At 42.2% G+C, this 15,634-nt stretch overlaps 1 protein-coding gene across 1 annotated transcript in view; it reads left to right on the plus strand.

Annotated features, from left to right (window-relative positions):
- jakmip3 (Janus kinase and microtubule interacting protein 3) overlaps window positions 1-15,634 on the plus strand; it is a 28,995-nt gene that overhangs the window by 883 nt on the left and 12,478 nt on the right. The window contains 4 exon segments of the mRNA XM_035533758.1: window positions 5,438-5,680; window positions 6,274-6,516; window positions 12,722-12,901; window positions 15,372-15,491. Of these exon segments, the coding sequence (XP_035389651.1) occupies window positions 5,438-5,680; window positions 6,274-6,516; window positions 12,722-12,901; window positions 15,372-15,491 (786 nt within the window).

Consider the following 15,634-nt stretch of genomic DNA (forward strand, 5'->3'; position numbering starts at 1 on the left):
ATTTTAGTTTTAGTTTTAGCCTTGAATATATACTCAGTTTGTTCTGCTGTGTCTCCCCTGTGATAGTAAGTAGTTTCCAGTTTTCCTGTATAAATATACATAAGCTGTGGTAACAGTAGGGAAAAGTGCCACAGTACAGGGGACAGAAGTGTGTGTGTGTGTGTTGGGTGTGGGGGCTGGGGGGGGGGGGGGGGATGGTTTAAGATTACCATTCAGACTATGCATGGAGGCATCATTTGTCCTCTATTACTGTGTGTGTACTTTCTCGTGTAAGCATGCATAAACTATATGTACACGTGCATTTGTGTGTTTTTGTGTATGACTGAGAATGCTTTCATCCTGGGTGTTTGTGTGTGGACTGCATTAGCTCATCAGGATCAATACTGGCAGCTCAAGGTTGGCAGCTAAGTTAAGCATAAATAAACATAAGAAAAAAGTGTTAATTAATAAGAGCCTGGATGGCCCATCAACTTCAAGCTGCTAATGTGTCATCGAAGTCCAAACTAAGCCTGATTATAACGAGTCTCCATTACATGGAAATGGATTGAAATTTTTATTTGTAGATTTTTTTTCCTGGTGCAATGGGTTTTGGGTCTCTCATTTGCATTTTTCCATGTTTTAATATGCTAATTCCTAAAGATGCATTAATATATGGTACATGGGTGCACTGACACTGTATTCTTGTTTTGCTCTCTGTGTATGTGTAATTTCCCCCTGCCCTACTGCTTCTCTTGCACAAGATCTCCTTGTCATCCTTAGTTATATTTAGTCTCAAAGCTTTCTTGAAGTCCCCTCGACGCAGGTTATGCGATGCAGTGAATAAGCTGTTTTAAAAACCAAGGGTAATGTATCTAGAATAATGCACTTTCCGGCACTGAGTCTGCTTGCAATTGCTGGATTTGAGTCTGAGGAAGTAACCATTGCACAGGATGCACGGATGCAGTAGGAATGAGTCCATTATGGACCGTGACCGGCCGCCCAGGGTCCGACTCTGCTGTACTTATTGAATCACTTTGTTGATGTGTGACCAAAGCATTCCCCAATGCTGGGTGCTTAGTGCTGGATATCCAAGCACTGAGTGGGTGTGAGTGTTCGGTTGTCTGAAATGTCATTTATGTGCTGAATAGACAACGTACCATATGCCTTCACTTCAGGTGTCCGTGGTTGTTTTTCGCTATTGAGCACTGCTGTTCCATATGTCAGCTCTCCAAATATAGTACTCCTGTGATATCACATAGAACTGTGGAAGACCCTATAGAAAAAGTAGAGCACAGAATATCGAAAATGCTGCTCTCACTGGGTTTATAAACTGGGTTTACATAGATGTAATTTTCTGAAGAACAGTGCCAGTGTGGCTGTGGTGGAATCAAAGGTCAGTTTCCTTCATGCTAACAGATTACTCCATAAAAGCATTACCACGGTGCGTAGTTCATGTTATCAGCCAGACCGCAACGTTTTGCTATTTTGTATAAAAATGTGCTTAATATATGTAATACACACGCACAACACTGCCAACATTGCCTTTAGTTTGGAGTCTACAGCACTACAGACTGAAGAACCAGCTCTACTACCTTGATCTGATGGAAAGCCACATGGCACAACCCCAAAGGCAAGCCTAATGCCAAACACTGTATTCACAGATCCCACAATCCTGCTCAGGCCAGACAGCCAAACTGAGCAGAGTCATTGTGTAGCACTACACCCAAACTCTCACTAGCTGGTGCCACAGGAGATGCCTCGGCTGTCGTTAGACCTGAATGAACAATACTTGACATGTATGGCAGCGATAAATGGAACCCGTGTCACCCACAGTATTGCGGCAGCCTTAGCTCGTTGCCGTGGGCACGGAATTACTCGGAGCTAAAGATGCTGGAGGCCAGTCTCGTATTCTGCTTTGATAGGCACGGGGATTTGGAGGTTTGCCAGCCATTTACTGTTATACAACAGAAGGACTATTCTTAAATGCTCGGAGTGGTAACAGCATGTGAACTCACAGCAGTTCAGTTGAGCTGTATATTACTTTTCCTGTGTAGAATGCCGGTCCTGGAGATCTGGTCTCTCCAGCCTCCAGTTCTCACTCCATGCTGTGTGCGCACAGCTTATCTAATATATTTTGTTTTTCACTTAAACTACATATATACTGTGTATTCAGTGCAGTTTGCTAAATGCCCCAGTTTTTAGATAGCATTTACTAAACAACTATGCTCACTCAGTATGTAGGGATTTCTTTCCTTCCTGACCTTAATTAATGGAATGGATGACTTGGTCCTAGATTAAAGCTTCTAGAATAGTTTACCCTCCAGCACTGCAGTCTTTATCGACATCTGTTCCCTTACCCAGCTGCAAACCATGCAGAGCCCATACACTCTTTCCAACTGTGTTAAAAACACACACAGAATGGGAGGATTGTGTGTTCCCCTATGGTCATAGAAGTGAATGTTCAGTGACTGTCTGGCCTGGTCAAATTTCCAGTTTTGTCCAGCCATTATATTGTACCTCAGGGATATAGGCTCCATCTGGCCACACGCACACACACACACACACACACACACACACACACACAAAAACACAGACAGACAGAGGTACACCCATACAGCCACACACACACACACACACACACACACACATACACACACACGCAAGCGTGCACAGACTTTGACTTATAATAAGAATTAGATCTTAAGGCCCCTGTATCTAGATTTTTACTTGGCATGCAGGCCTGAGACATGTCTGCTGGGATTTTGGCTCTCACAGCGGCAGTCACACACAGGAATAATCATATTTCGGCTGTATCTACTGCTGGTGACATAGGTGCTTTTGCATTTAATAATCTTATTAAATAGTGCATCTTTTTTAAGTGTTTTGATGGGCTCAGACATATCCGATATGAAAAATCATCACTAATGATCAAAATGACTTGTTATTACTAGTGACCGCTCATATTGGGCCTGTTCATCTTAACCGGAACCTAATAAACCATCCTATTGCTGCAAAATCTAAGATCTAAGTCAAATCTAAGATGCCAGTGGTTTAAGACAGTATTATTGACAGTATTATTGACAGTGGGTTTAAGACAGTATTATTGATGTGGTACTGATGCTGTCATGCATCGCGACAAGGCTCTAGCTTCCCAGTGTAGCATCTAATGTTTACTTTGGAACAGTGGTCCATTACTACAGGTTATTCAAAGAGGATAAACCAGGTCAGATGGCGAATAGCAACACACAGCTACTGAAAGCTGCTTGGGATTATTTTTTACTGCAGACAGTTATCTTGAGGCTGCAATGCATGAAATTCAGATGCCTGTTTTGAACTTGCAAGAAAATCTGTATATTTCTTTCACTGTTCATTGTTATGTGTGTGGAGGTGTTGTTGTTGTGCTACAATAGTTTGGGTCAGTATGAGTAAGCAGTGATTTAGTATTACCCTGAGTGCTCTGTATCAGGGCTGTGTCTTCACACAGCAACAGTCTATTAATAGGCCAGCCTGAACACCCGCTGCAGCAGGTTGGCCCTTATCTGTAATGCAGCAATGTGTGTCCCAGGGGAGCGCAAACATGTGGAAACCACAGACAAAATTTAACTAAATGGCAGTAAAATCTAAGTGTGATTTTGTCTGTTATGGTTCTGATTGTTTAGCAGTCCTAAAGCTTGTGACACTGCAGAAAGAATCATCATCTGACGAGCACATTCAATACTAATTGGGCCCTTCTGGAGTCGATATTAAAAAGAGAGATTTCATTTAAAGATTATGCATCAAAATGTGGCTTTCATTAAGCATTTTCAAAAAGGCCATTTGCAGGCTAGAGGTCCCTTTTTTGCAATAGTAGAAAGAGAAAGTCTAAACAGAGCCCAATGAGGTCCTGCAAGTGTTAATTCTGGGCCCTTGATTATTTAATCTCTATATGCTTCATTATTTAATCTCTATATTCTTCTATAGCCTTCATTATTTAAGATCTATATGCTTCATTATTTAATCTCTATATGCTTCTATATGCTTCATTATTTAATCTTTATATGTTTCCCCTAGTTTTCTTGTCTGATATAATCAATAGATTTGCTATATGCAGACACCCAGCTATATCTGTACTCAGCACATGCCTACAAGTCAATAGGATCTTTACTGTACTAAATCAACCAGTGGATGTCTAACAGCTTCCTGCCATCGACCGAAGACCGAAGTCCTGGTTAATGGAACTTAAGTTTGGGAGAAAGATGAATTTCTTAATTTGGATTCCTTTTTGGTGAAGACCAAAATCATGTAAAACATTTGGAGAGTAACATCAGTTTCAGGAACCATATTGGTGACCTCTGTAAAGCAGCATATTTTCAACTCATTATATTTTTGAAATCTGTGACAATCTGTCCAATGCTAAAATTGTGTAACTCCTCCGTCCCTTTGTTATATCTATGCTAGATTATTGCAGTGCTGTCCTGACCTTCCCAAGAATTCCATTAAGAATTTGCAGAATTTGCAAGTTCAGAATGCAGAATCTAGAATCCTCACTCTTATTACTGAGTTACACTGATTTTGAAAACCCTGCTGGGTATCTGGGTAGATTCCCAGATGCTTTCATTAGTCTTAATCACCTCTGTGGTTTTGGCCCTTAGCGATATATCTGTTATGCCTTTGTTTCTCTCAGGTCTTCTGATGCAAATCTCATCCCAGAAACCCAGCGAAGGAAGGCGAGCCTGCTAGTCATTAATAATGGTTCCAGGCTCTGTACTTATCCACTTGAAAGTTTGAGATCAATTGACAGCCATCAAAAAAACATCACAAAGCATTCATTAATTCTTATTGCATTCAGTTAGGACTTCTTCTTTTTTTTTGCTTTACTGTAAGGCAATGTGCTTTTTTAGATTTTTTTCTTTTTCCTATTCTTTTCTCGTTCTTTTTTTATATTTTGTTTATTATCACAAAATTCTTTGAAAACTTGTTTTTAAAAGGTTCTATTATGATGTTGATGATGATGATTATTATTATTATGATTGTTGTGTGAGCATATTTTAACATTAAAAATAAGTATTTACACCGGTTATAGTGCTTTTAAACATTTTCAGAATATTTTAACAATGTGAAAACACCAAAAACTGTATTAATTTTGGTCACTGATCTGTTGACAGGAAATTTTCATATCATCCCATGCCTAAACATGACTTAATTAATGACTTAAACATGACTTAATTAAGATGACTCATGTCTTAAAGGAGATGTTAGAGCAGCACAAATGTTGTGCCGCTTCATGCAGAGAACTGCCCGACCCTCTCTTTGTTTGTACAAAACCACAAACACATTTGCCAAGATCATTTATCAAACACATTACTAGCCACTTTAGCAGCTGTGTGAATAAGCCCCCTCTGGCGGTAGCTTCAGTACTGCATACCAGTGGTGGTTCAGCTCTTTTCCTCGTCCTCGACTCCTCCTTCCCATCTCCCAGGTGAGTAAACTGGAGCGAGAGAAGAGCCAGGAGGTGCGCCATGAGCAGCACAAGTCCGCCGTGGCAGTGACGGAGCTGCGTGCCAAGCTGCACGAGGAAAAGGTGCGTGAGCTGCACGGCGTGCGTGAGACCCTGCTCCGCCAGCACGAGTCCGAGCTGCTGCGTGTCATCAAGATCAAAGATGGCGAGATCCAGAGGCTGCAGGCCCTTGTCTACACGCTCCGAGATGGCTCTGCGGACAAGGTGGGAAGCTGGGAGGTCTCGAGGGTGCCGGGGTTCTGGAATTCCCTTAGAGCACCTTTTTTTCTATTTCAGCCTTTCAGTCTCTAGATTTATTATTTCTCTGCTCTTACAAATCTAGCCTGAATGGTTTGGAAATTATGTGATGAGTCACACCTGATTTGAATCAGCTGTAGTGCAGTAGGGGTTTTCAATTATGCCTGATTCAGCTAACCAGCTAATTAAGAAGCCCTTCATGAGTTTAAACCACCTGTGGTAGAGTACTGAACAGCCTCCATGGCTGGTGGTGGGAGACACTGCCTTAGGGAACAGGTGCCCTACTCCTGTCCTAGAGATCTATACCAATCCACCAATCCTAGAGCTCCATCAACATATGCCAGTCCTAGAGATCTACAACCATCTGCCAGACCTAGAGGTATTCCAAATTCAAACCAGAATGCAGAGGTGGAAATGTGAATCGGGATGACCTCTGAGTAAAAAATGTCATTTCTTCACAAATACACTTGGATGTTATAATTGGACAAGACTCTAGAAAGTATATATGAATAAAACTCTGACTTGAGTGCATGTAAGGTGTTACCGTCTATATGCTACAGGTGAAGTCGGCGCTGATGGCAGATGCCCGGGAGGAGGCGCGCCGAGGCTTTGAGGTGGAGCGCTCACGGCTGCAGCAGGAGATCTCTGAGCTGAAGGGAGTGAAGCGGCAGATGGAGGAGGCGTTGAGCGTGGCCGTGCAGGCCGACAAGATCAAAGCAGCGGAGATCCGTAGCGTCTACCACCTCCACCAGGAGGAGATTGGTCGCATCAAGAAAGAGTGTGAGAGGGAGGTTCGCAGACTGGTGCGTGCCACTGGCTTCCTGCCTTACCCACCTACCATTTTGGGCTGATTTACCACACTCAGATTAAACTAAAATTCATAAATGCATGGAAAGGGAAATTTTTGAAAGATCTGGCTTTGGCAATGAAGATGTTTGAACATTACTGTTTTTGTTTTTTTTTCCCGTTATGGCATTTCAGTAACTCTAACCATCTTTCTTGCATTCACGTTTTACTGATCTGGGTGCTGAGTGTCCATTACAATTCCAGTACACTTTCTGGCACTTTGAATTGTATAAGGCTTGCACATCAGTACATCTGACATCAATCCTCATGCATATCCATTTGTACTAAATTTGATTTAAAAGCAGGCTTCTGTGACAAACACTTCATTCTGGTATAAAGATTTTATAAGTCCCTAGACCAGTTATTGCCATCCTGCAGTGTCAGACAGGCAAAGTTCAGTTCTAACCATAATCTGACATACACAAATTCAGCTAATCGAGGTGCTTTATGGCAGCTATCTGTAGCCTTGCTGGTAGAACCATTCCTGCAGATCTTAACACCAACTCTGATCTGACACACCAAGTTCAGCTAATCAAAGACTTTAATGAGAACTGAATTATAAATAAAGTGCATGTATATTGTGGTAGGAACCAATGTCTACAGCAGTGTATCTCTTAGGAAGCTGTTTGACATATTGGCCTTATATTGGTAATTGATATGTCGGATAATCTAATGCAATATACAACTGTTTTGTTCTTCTCTTCAATTTTCTGTAGTCTTGGCTGTGTGCTAGCTGCTTTAGTACAAGTGTGAAAACAGTCCTAAGAGCTGAATGTTCATCAGTGATTGCTGTGCTGACAATAAAACCAGACAATCTACAGTGCACCACTGCTTTGGCTCCCCATGGAAAATAGTGAATGATGTATATCCTGTCCTCCTCTGCAACCAGCAGATTGGTTGCGGGAGCGGCTGCGTTAACCTACTGCCGTGCTACATCCTGGAGCAGCAGGAGGTGTGGATGATTGGGGAGGTGGGGGGGGGGGGGGAGTCCCTCACTGGTGTTGCTATGGGTTACAGAGCTATTGACCTCTATCCAGGGTGCCACTGTGTTTGGCGTGTCAGCACAGCCGGTGTAGGGGTTCCTGCTCTTAATCGCATCACCACATTCAGCAGGAAGCATTCAGCAGGAACCCCTTGCCACAGGGAACGCACATTTGTTGGTGTGCAGGAGAGTGTAGTTCTTGTGTATAGATCTCTTATCAGAGGACAAAGGAGACCGTCCAGCCACTGGAAGCTGAAAGCTATTATCACAAAATGCTCACCTTTTGAACAGAGGAGATAATTGGTTCTAAAGAGGTATTGAAGGAGGCCATTTATGTCATGATAAGATAACCATGCCTGAACAGAGGGCAAAATCCCTGTGATGCCACTTACCGGCTTTAGTGCTGCCATAACATTTTTCTATCCTGGCAATTTAACTCTGCTTCACAATTACCTTCTCCAAGGATAGTCATGTTCTGTCATCTCATCAGGATTGCTTGCCCATCCATGCTTAAATGCAGAGGAATTTCCCACAACCTCTGAGGAAGCCCGTGAAATTGAGTCATGGAAGTACAGTCACCTTGACTCACTTCTACTACTGAGCAAGTGAATGATGGAAATCTGGCATAACCCTTCCATCGATTGAACAGGGAAGAAACAGGATGGCAATGAAAGGGTGCAAAGGGTAATGGTAGCAAGGAAAAGGGGGAAAAGAGGGTGGAAAGGAAAGGAAGGGGTTCAGATGAGACTGCTCTGGTCCGCTCTGGTAACATCTGCAGTGCCCAGAGCTAGAGACGGAGATACAGACGGCTGTTTTTCCTTACTGGTTCCACACGGAACGTAGTGACACTTTGAAGAGGTTCGGCGCGAGAAGGGCTTCCGTGTAACGTGTTATTACATAGAGGAAAAGAGACGTCTCAGTCAGGGCAGTAAGGGCATTTTGAGTAGTAGGCAGTGAGGAGATTACTGTTCTCTTTACTGGAGAACAGTAAAGAAGCGAAAGATGAATAGGTCAGGAATGCCCTGAGTGTTGAAACCAGTTGGGAAACAGCTGATGCTGTCGACGGAGGAATTCTGGACTGAGGATAGTGAGAGTTCAATGTTGAACCCTTCTGAAGATAGAAGAACATCTTCAGTGGCTGTTTTGGTCTGTGATGCCAAGCTGTGAAATGCAGTCTCCCCTGGGCAGCTGAGCAGAGAGCAAGAGCGTACTTCAGCCCCTAGTCCAGTTGTGGTTTCTTCTCCAGGTCATTCTCCTTCTCCCTTTGGTCACATAGAGTGCCTTGCAAAAGTGTTCAACCTCCTTAACTCATTAGAGCCATTTGGATAACAAATGATACTTAAAAAGATTGTTCACTACAGGATTTTTATTGCAAACAAATAGGCTTTTTAAATTATACTTTCAAAGCCAAAATCCATTATTTATCAGCAAGCGTTTAAGAAAAATTAAAAACTCAAAAATGATTCTCACAGGAATTATTTTACCAGTTTTGAGAGTGGTGTTCACCCATTCTTTGGCTGTGGTCTGCTTGGCATCTTTGTCCTGCTGAAAAGTTATTTAGCACATTTTATATTTAGCTGACACTTTTATCCAAAGTGGCTTACAATTATGACTGAATGCAACCTGAGCGTTAAGGGCCTTGATCAGGGGCCCAACAGTGGCAACTTGGCAGTGAGGAGGCTTGAATTGACAACCTTCTTATCGCTAGTCAAATACCTTAACCACTGAGCTGCCACATTTTCCCCCAATTTTCTCATCTGACCACGACACCTTCCTTCACATTTTAGCTGATGCTTTCTGGCAAGTTCTGATGTGTCTGACATGTTCTTTCTTCCCTAATGGCTTGCCTACCACCACTCATCCACACAGCCAGAGCTGCATGCAAAGCTTTTGATATCACTGACTGGTGCATCTTGACTGCTGTCTCAGCCACTGAACTCTGTAGCTCCTCCAATGTGATTATTGGCCTTTCTATGGCTTCCCTCACAAGTCTCCTTCCTGCTCTGATGCTGAGTTTTGCGGGACTTTCTTGTCTATGAGTTTTGCGGGACGGTCTTGCCAATGCAGTGTCTGGGTGGTGTGATGCAGCTTCCATTTCCTCACTATTGATCCTATAGTGTGCACTGTGATATGCAAACACATGGATATTATTTTTGCAGCCTTTTTGTATCTTGTGCATTCCTGTAACTGTATCTCTAAGTTTTCCTTGAGACTCACAGTCTGAAAAATGGTACTTGAATTAAGATAGGTGAAGTTATTTAATGATTCATAGAGACCAGTTGTAAGACTAATGTGCCCACATTAAGGCACATCTATGGAAATCTGTGAAAAAAATTCATTTGGATTTATTTTCATGGTCAGTCTTTTAAAAATCAAATATGACAGTACAAAATCAAAGTCTCATTTGTAACCCAGACTAATCTGGTGATGTGTATGGGCATTGAATGCTTTTACATGGTGCTGTAACAGTGCTCATGCGAATTAAATATTTTACATGTTTATAGATGGGAGTGTTGAGCCTTTGCAATTGAGTCACTCTACATGTTAATCTAGAGATTTTAGAAGCCAATAAACCACGTGAAATGAGGTTAACAGCGCAGAATCCATGAGTGACAGGCATGACTGGATTAGCCTCCAGCATGGATGATGAAGTCCTTCATCTGAAAGAGAAACTCCACAGTCCCGGATGTTGACATTTCAATTAGAGAGCCACTGCTTACTGTGAATGGGGATTACAGAATTCCCCCACCCCTTCTTTGTTGATGGGGCAGATATCTGTGTCAAACTGTGTGTGGAGACATCGGATCAATCTCACCCCATGTACTGCTTTTCAAAGAATGAGTTTGTGTCATTGTGTTGGGTTTCACCAGGGATTAAGTCATTCTTTGGTTGGGTTTTAGGACTAAAAGAAAGTCAGGTAACAGGTAAGAAAGTAGGTAATCGAGTGTCCCAGGCAGAGTTGCACATCATATGTAACTACATTTTAAAAGAGAATGAAAACTATAAAAATGGTCTCTTTTGGCTCATATGGCTTGTAATTAAGACAGCCTTCCACAAAATTAGCCTTCCAGAAAAACTAGTGCAGTGCCACATATCTATCTATGGTAGTAGGAGTGTTATCGTGCTGTTTGTGACTACTTGAAGCGCTAGGTTGTTTGGAGCAGGCCTCCATGTCCTGGTGTGTTTTGGCTTAGCTGTGTGAAGTTTTGCATCTGATGACTGAACTGAGGCCAGTCTACACTGCTCTGCTAATCCTGATAGCAAAATGATGCCATGCGGCTCGAGACGGATAGATCTATCACATACGGCTTGTTGCTAGGCAGCTGTGTTCCGGCGCCACTGGTGATGTTATTGGCTCGTTAGGCTTTTCAGAGCTCTTTATGACAGAGGACAGTGTCCATGTGGGCTGATCGTACTGAGCAGGTAGAGGAGACTGCATGGCAAAACTCTTTCTTTTTCTCTCTTTCTTACACAAACAGACTATCCCCCAGGATGCTCTTATCACCACGGCAACGTCTATACTTGGGCGCGTCGCTGTGAGGCACCTGACAGGCGGAGAGCTCAAGCCATTTTTCACATGTCAGACAATGTGTGTGAGAGAGAGAGCGAGCGAGAGAAAGGGAGTTTAACAAATTTAGCGCTCAGGCCTGAACAAACAACACACTAATCATCAGAGACCATCAGTGTCTTACTGGTCTTTTGTATTGCTTGAAATGGTCTTGCATACATGCCATAGTAACTAATACATCGCTGTTTGTGTAAGAGTAAAGAAGAATCTATACATTGGAGGTGACTGGAACTATGAAAACAGTGTTTGATGTGGACACTGCCTGAAGTCCTTCAAAATATCTTCACCCTTTAGTCCACAATATATTTCATTTTATTTTTTTGTTTTTAATATGGAATTACTTTTTAATGTAATTTGAGATGGCAACACTGAATCAGGCCTGTTTCATTGGAGTTAAACTATGGTACAGTGTCATACTGATCATTACTGGTTTTTGTCAGCTGGTGGCATTCTTAAAGATTTGCTCCTTATGGTTTTACCAGTTGTTCCTTATGGTTTAATTCAGTTGCTGAAACTCTGCAAATCTGGCTGGGTTCTTTCTAAAGGCATCTGAATAATCTATCTGTTAATAATCTATCTGGTTAGAGCTCTAATTTGTAAAAGGTCTCGCTAAGGATTTATGTGATAGCAATATTAAATTATTAAATATTTTATTATTAAAGACTCTGTTTGATCTCTCTCATTCTAGGGAGCTGAGTACCATTACCAGCCCAATATAATCAGTGACTAGTGTGTGTGTGCTTGCATGTGTGTGTGCATGTGTGTGTGTGTTTGTGTGTGTGTGTGTGTGTGTGTGTGTGTGTGCCTGTACATATGAGACAGAGACAGAGTGAAGCTTTTCCAATGTACCTACTCTGCTTACACCAACAACACTTGGTGTTCAAGAGATCAGTAAATCAGGGAATGTGAGGACATATCTTTCTCTAGAACTGAAACACACATAAGATGAAACCAGCCCTTAAAAGCTAGTCTGACTGCATACTCTAAAGGCTATTTGTATTCCCTAAAGCTGCAGATTTTCACACCACTCAGAGGATGTGATTTTCTGTTGTCTGTGTGTCTATGAATTTTACTCCTGGGGGATTTTGCATCATTCCTACCCTGCACGTTATTTGACTCATATACATTTTCTTCTTCTTTTCCTTCCTCAACAATGACAGGGTTCCTGAGCTGAAGTCATTGTGCTGTCAATGAGGATGACTTTTTGACTTCTTGGAAATTGAATTTAACAGTTCCAGTGTTGCTTATTGTTAACTTTCGATGCTTCATTTACAGTTTTTCATACAAAGATATAATGCCCATGAAAATAGGGCTCTAGTAAGCGTGGACCTATGATTGTCATTGTTACAGTGGGTGTTTGGGGAGGTTGTGATTGTAAATATGACTGATATTAGCCTGTGCTACGGTTTGGCCTGGAGATGGTTAAGCGGTATGGAGTTGACTGAGAAGTCGGGTGGGTGGTGGTGTGCGTGTGAGATTGGGTGCATGTGTAAGTGTGCGTGTGCCATATAAGAGGAATGAGATGAAATTCAAGGAGCAGACTTGTGTGCAGTTTGCGTGTGTGCGCGTGTGTGTGTGCATGTGTATGACTGTGCTATGTTTTGTCCTGTAGATGGATGAGATAAAAGTTAAAGAGCGGACTGTGTACAGTCTGGAAAGAGACTTGGGGCTGCAAGCCAGCCATGTACAGAGACTGCAGCAGCAGCTGGCCCTGCTCACAGACGCCAGCCCCAAGAAGGAGAGCCCATGCTCAGCCGCTGCAGGAGACACAGCAGAGAGCACAGCTAACACTGTAAGCAGCTTTCCCTCCTCTAAGTGCCCGCCTACCTGCAGCCTGACTCCGCCCACCAGCACTGGTCCTGGGAACAGTTTTCTGCACGTGTCCTGAATCTCTGGTGAAGGTTGCACCTACCTGCTGTTCAAACATTCATTTGATTTTTCCCTTTGCAGTGTCAGTCAGGAACTGCTTCAGCGTTCCGCACCGCAGCAGCAGGAATAATAGAGAGGACTTTGGATCGCAGCCGTGCTGTGAGTTCACGGCAAAACAAAACAAAAAAAACCCAAAACAAAACTCCAATAGCGAAGTAATAGGACACCTCTGAGCTAAGCTAGCAGTCATTACACCTGAATGCTGCCAGTCTTCATAAACATAACACCCAACATTTCCTCAACAAACACAGAGTTTACCATTGGAGGATGGCTTGTTGCGGTGTAAATTTGGGAGACCCCACGTGCCTGGAGTTTACTGGAGACTGATAGTGTGCTACTGCCATTTAGATTGGATTCTGAACCAAAACAAATGTTCCTTCAGCATATAGAGGCAACTTTCATCATGTGTGAATTTGCTTTTCAGCACAATAGTAACTGTAAATGATTGGTTTACATGTGTAAATACTCATTCTTTAGACTCATACCAGCGTTTCTACTGGTGCACTGGGCTTTTCTTTAAGAGCACAGGAACTATTAATATGCACCTTGCTGTAAGCTCTTCAATGCTTCAACAGTTACCTGAGTGCAAAATATGTGCATATGTATCAAGGGGATTGCCTCACACTATGCAGGTGGCACAGCAAGCAAATTAACGGCAGTAACCTGCATATTGACCTCAGCACGGAATGGAACAGAGTAATTATAGTAATAACCATGGCGAGTGGGACTGATGTTGGGATCTCCACTTCTAAGATTCATACCGTTGTTTTTTTGTTTTGTTTTTGTTTTTGAAAACAAGTCTGGTTTAAAGTAACAAGTGTGGTTTAAACTTATTCACATATTGTTGTGTGAGTAAAACGCGTTGTGTAAAAATAACAAGTCAAAACAAATGTAATTGCTATATATCGATTGCAAGGGATTCTTCATTTTTTATCTCTTTTTTTATCATAAGTCTGATTGTGGAAAAATAGACTGCACACTTCACACCCCACAACACCAGGCTGTAACAGCATCAGCCTTAATCCTTAAACCTCTGCTATGTCAATCCCCATGCATCTCCAACATCACGCTGTATTTTGTTGACAATGCTTGGCTCTCCGTTTCTGATCTTCACTGCAGACATTCCCCGCAGATACATGGAGCTCACTCATTAAAAAACATTTAGACCAACTACTACTCATTATTGATCAGTAATCATCTCCTGCACCTACTGGGTACAGACCTCTTGAAATCTACAGAGCCAGAAAAAATGGAATGATATTTTTGTGTTTTTGCAAAGGTGTTAAGTGTGATTAAGATATGTTGAAATTCTTAGAACTCTTCCAGAAAAGATTCTGCTTAACAGCTTGAATGTCACTTTTAATACACAACACTTTTAATACACAAATATCGGTTATAATGAACCGATATTTATTCAATACTGGGGCTTGAGTTGGGCTTATTATTATTATTATTATTATTTTGACCAGATAATATGCTTTTATTCCCAGACACCACAGTAGACAGTGTTTATCAGGTTTTCCCACATGTTGCGTGAGTGTTAACTACATGTGGTTATACATACTCAGTGCTGTGAAAACATGCATGTACACTAGTTCACGTATACACATGGCATGCACCCACTACCTTGTATATGTGTAAACATGCATAAAACTGCATCTGTGGGTTGTGTGCACCTGTTTACACATACAGGGTACTGCCCGATACTCTCAATTGACTCTGTATTATTCTCTTGTTTTTTTCAATATTTAAACCGATCTAATAATTTGTTTACTTTTGCTGTATGGAGAATGTGATGTCATTAAAGGCTGGTTGCTACTGTTCCTCACCTCAGAGTTGTTTAAAGACTGATCTTTAAAATTTAATGAAGAGTGTGCTATTAAAGATATTTGATGCCTTCCTTTCACACCCACAGAAGATTTGGCCAAATCAGATCACTGGAAGATGTACTTGGCACTTTTGATGTTCATTTCACTCAATTTTCTTCCATCTTAACATCATGGTACAGGTCAAAAATGGTCTTGCTGTAAAGGAAAAAAATTCAGTCCACCCATTAACCTTTAATACTGCTACTTTTGCAGGTTCCTTCTTCACATATGATATTCTCTCTTGTCTTGAAAGAAAGGCACAAAAAAAAGAGATCAATAAGTTATCCAAATTGCATTGAACTGTTTTGCGGCTGGCGGGGTTTTGCGGCCATCTGTGGGAAACTGATGGTTTTGGCATCTTCTGCGCGTGTGGGACCCAGGCCGTGCCAGCAGGTGTTTGGGACCCAGGTCTGCGGTGCTTGAGGTTGTGCCTTTCCACTTTTCTGCAGTTGGTTTGTGTTGCAGGTGCAGCAGCTGGATGAGAAGGACGCTCGGCGCTTCCAGCTGAAGATCGCAGAGCTGAGTGCTGTCATTCGCAGGTTAGAAGACCGCAACGCCCTGCTGTCGGAGGAGCGCAACGAGCTGGTGGGTGACTCCCCTTCTCCTCCAGGAAGCACAACACTCTCTTTACAGTGTAATAGTACAAGAACACACTCAGGAAGAAGAAGAAAAAAAGCATCTATGAAGAGGACAGATATTACTATTCTGAGTAGAGTTTGTGTTTTTCA

The sequence above is a fragment of the Electrophorus electricus genome, chromosome 14, assembly GCF_013358815.1.
Source record: "Electrophorus electricus isolate fEleEle1 chromosome 14, fEleEle1.pri, whole genome shotgun sequence".
NCBI classification, from domain to species: Eukaryota; Metazoa; Chordata; class Actinopteri; order Gymnotiformes; family Gymnotidae; genus Electrophorus; species Electrophorus electricus.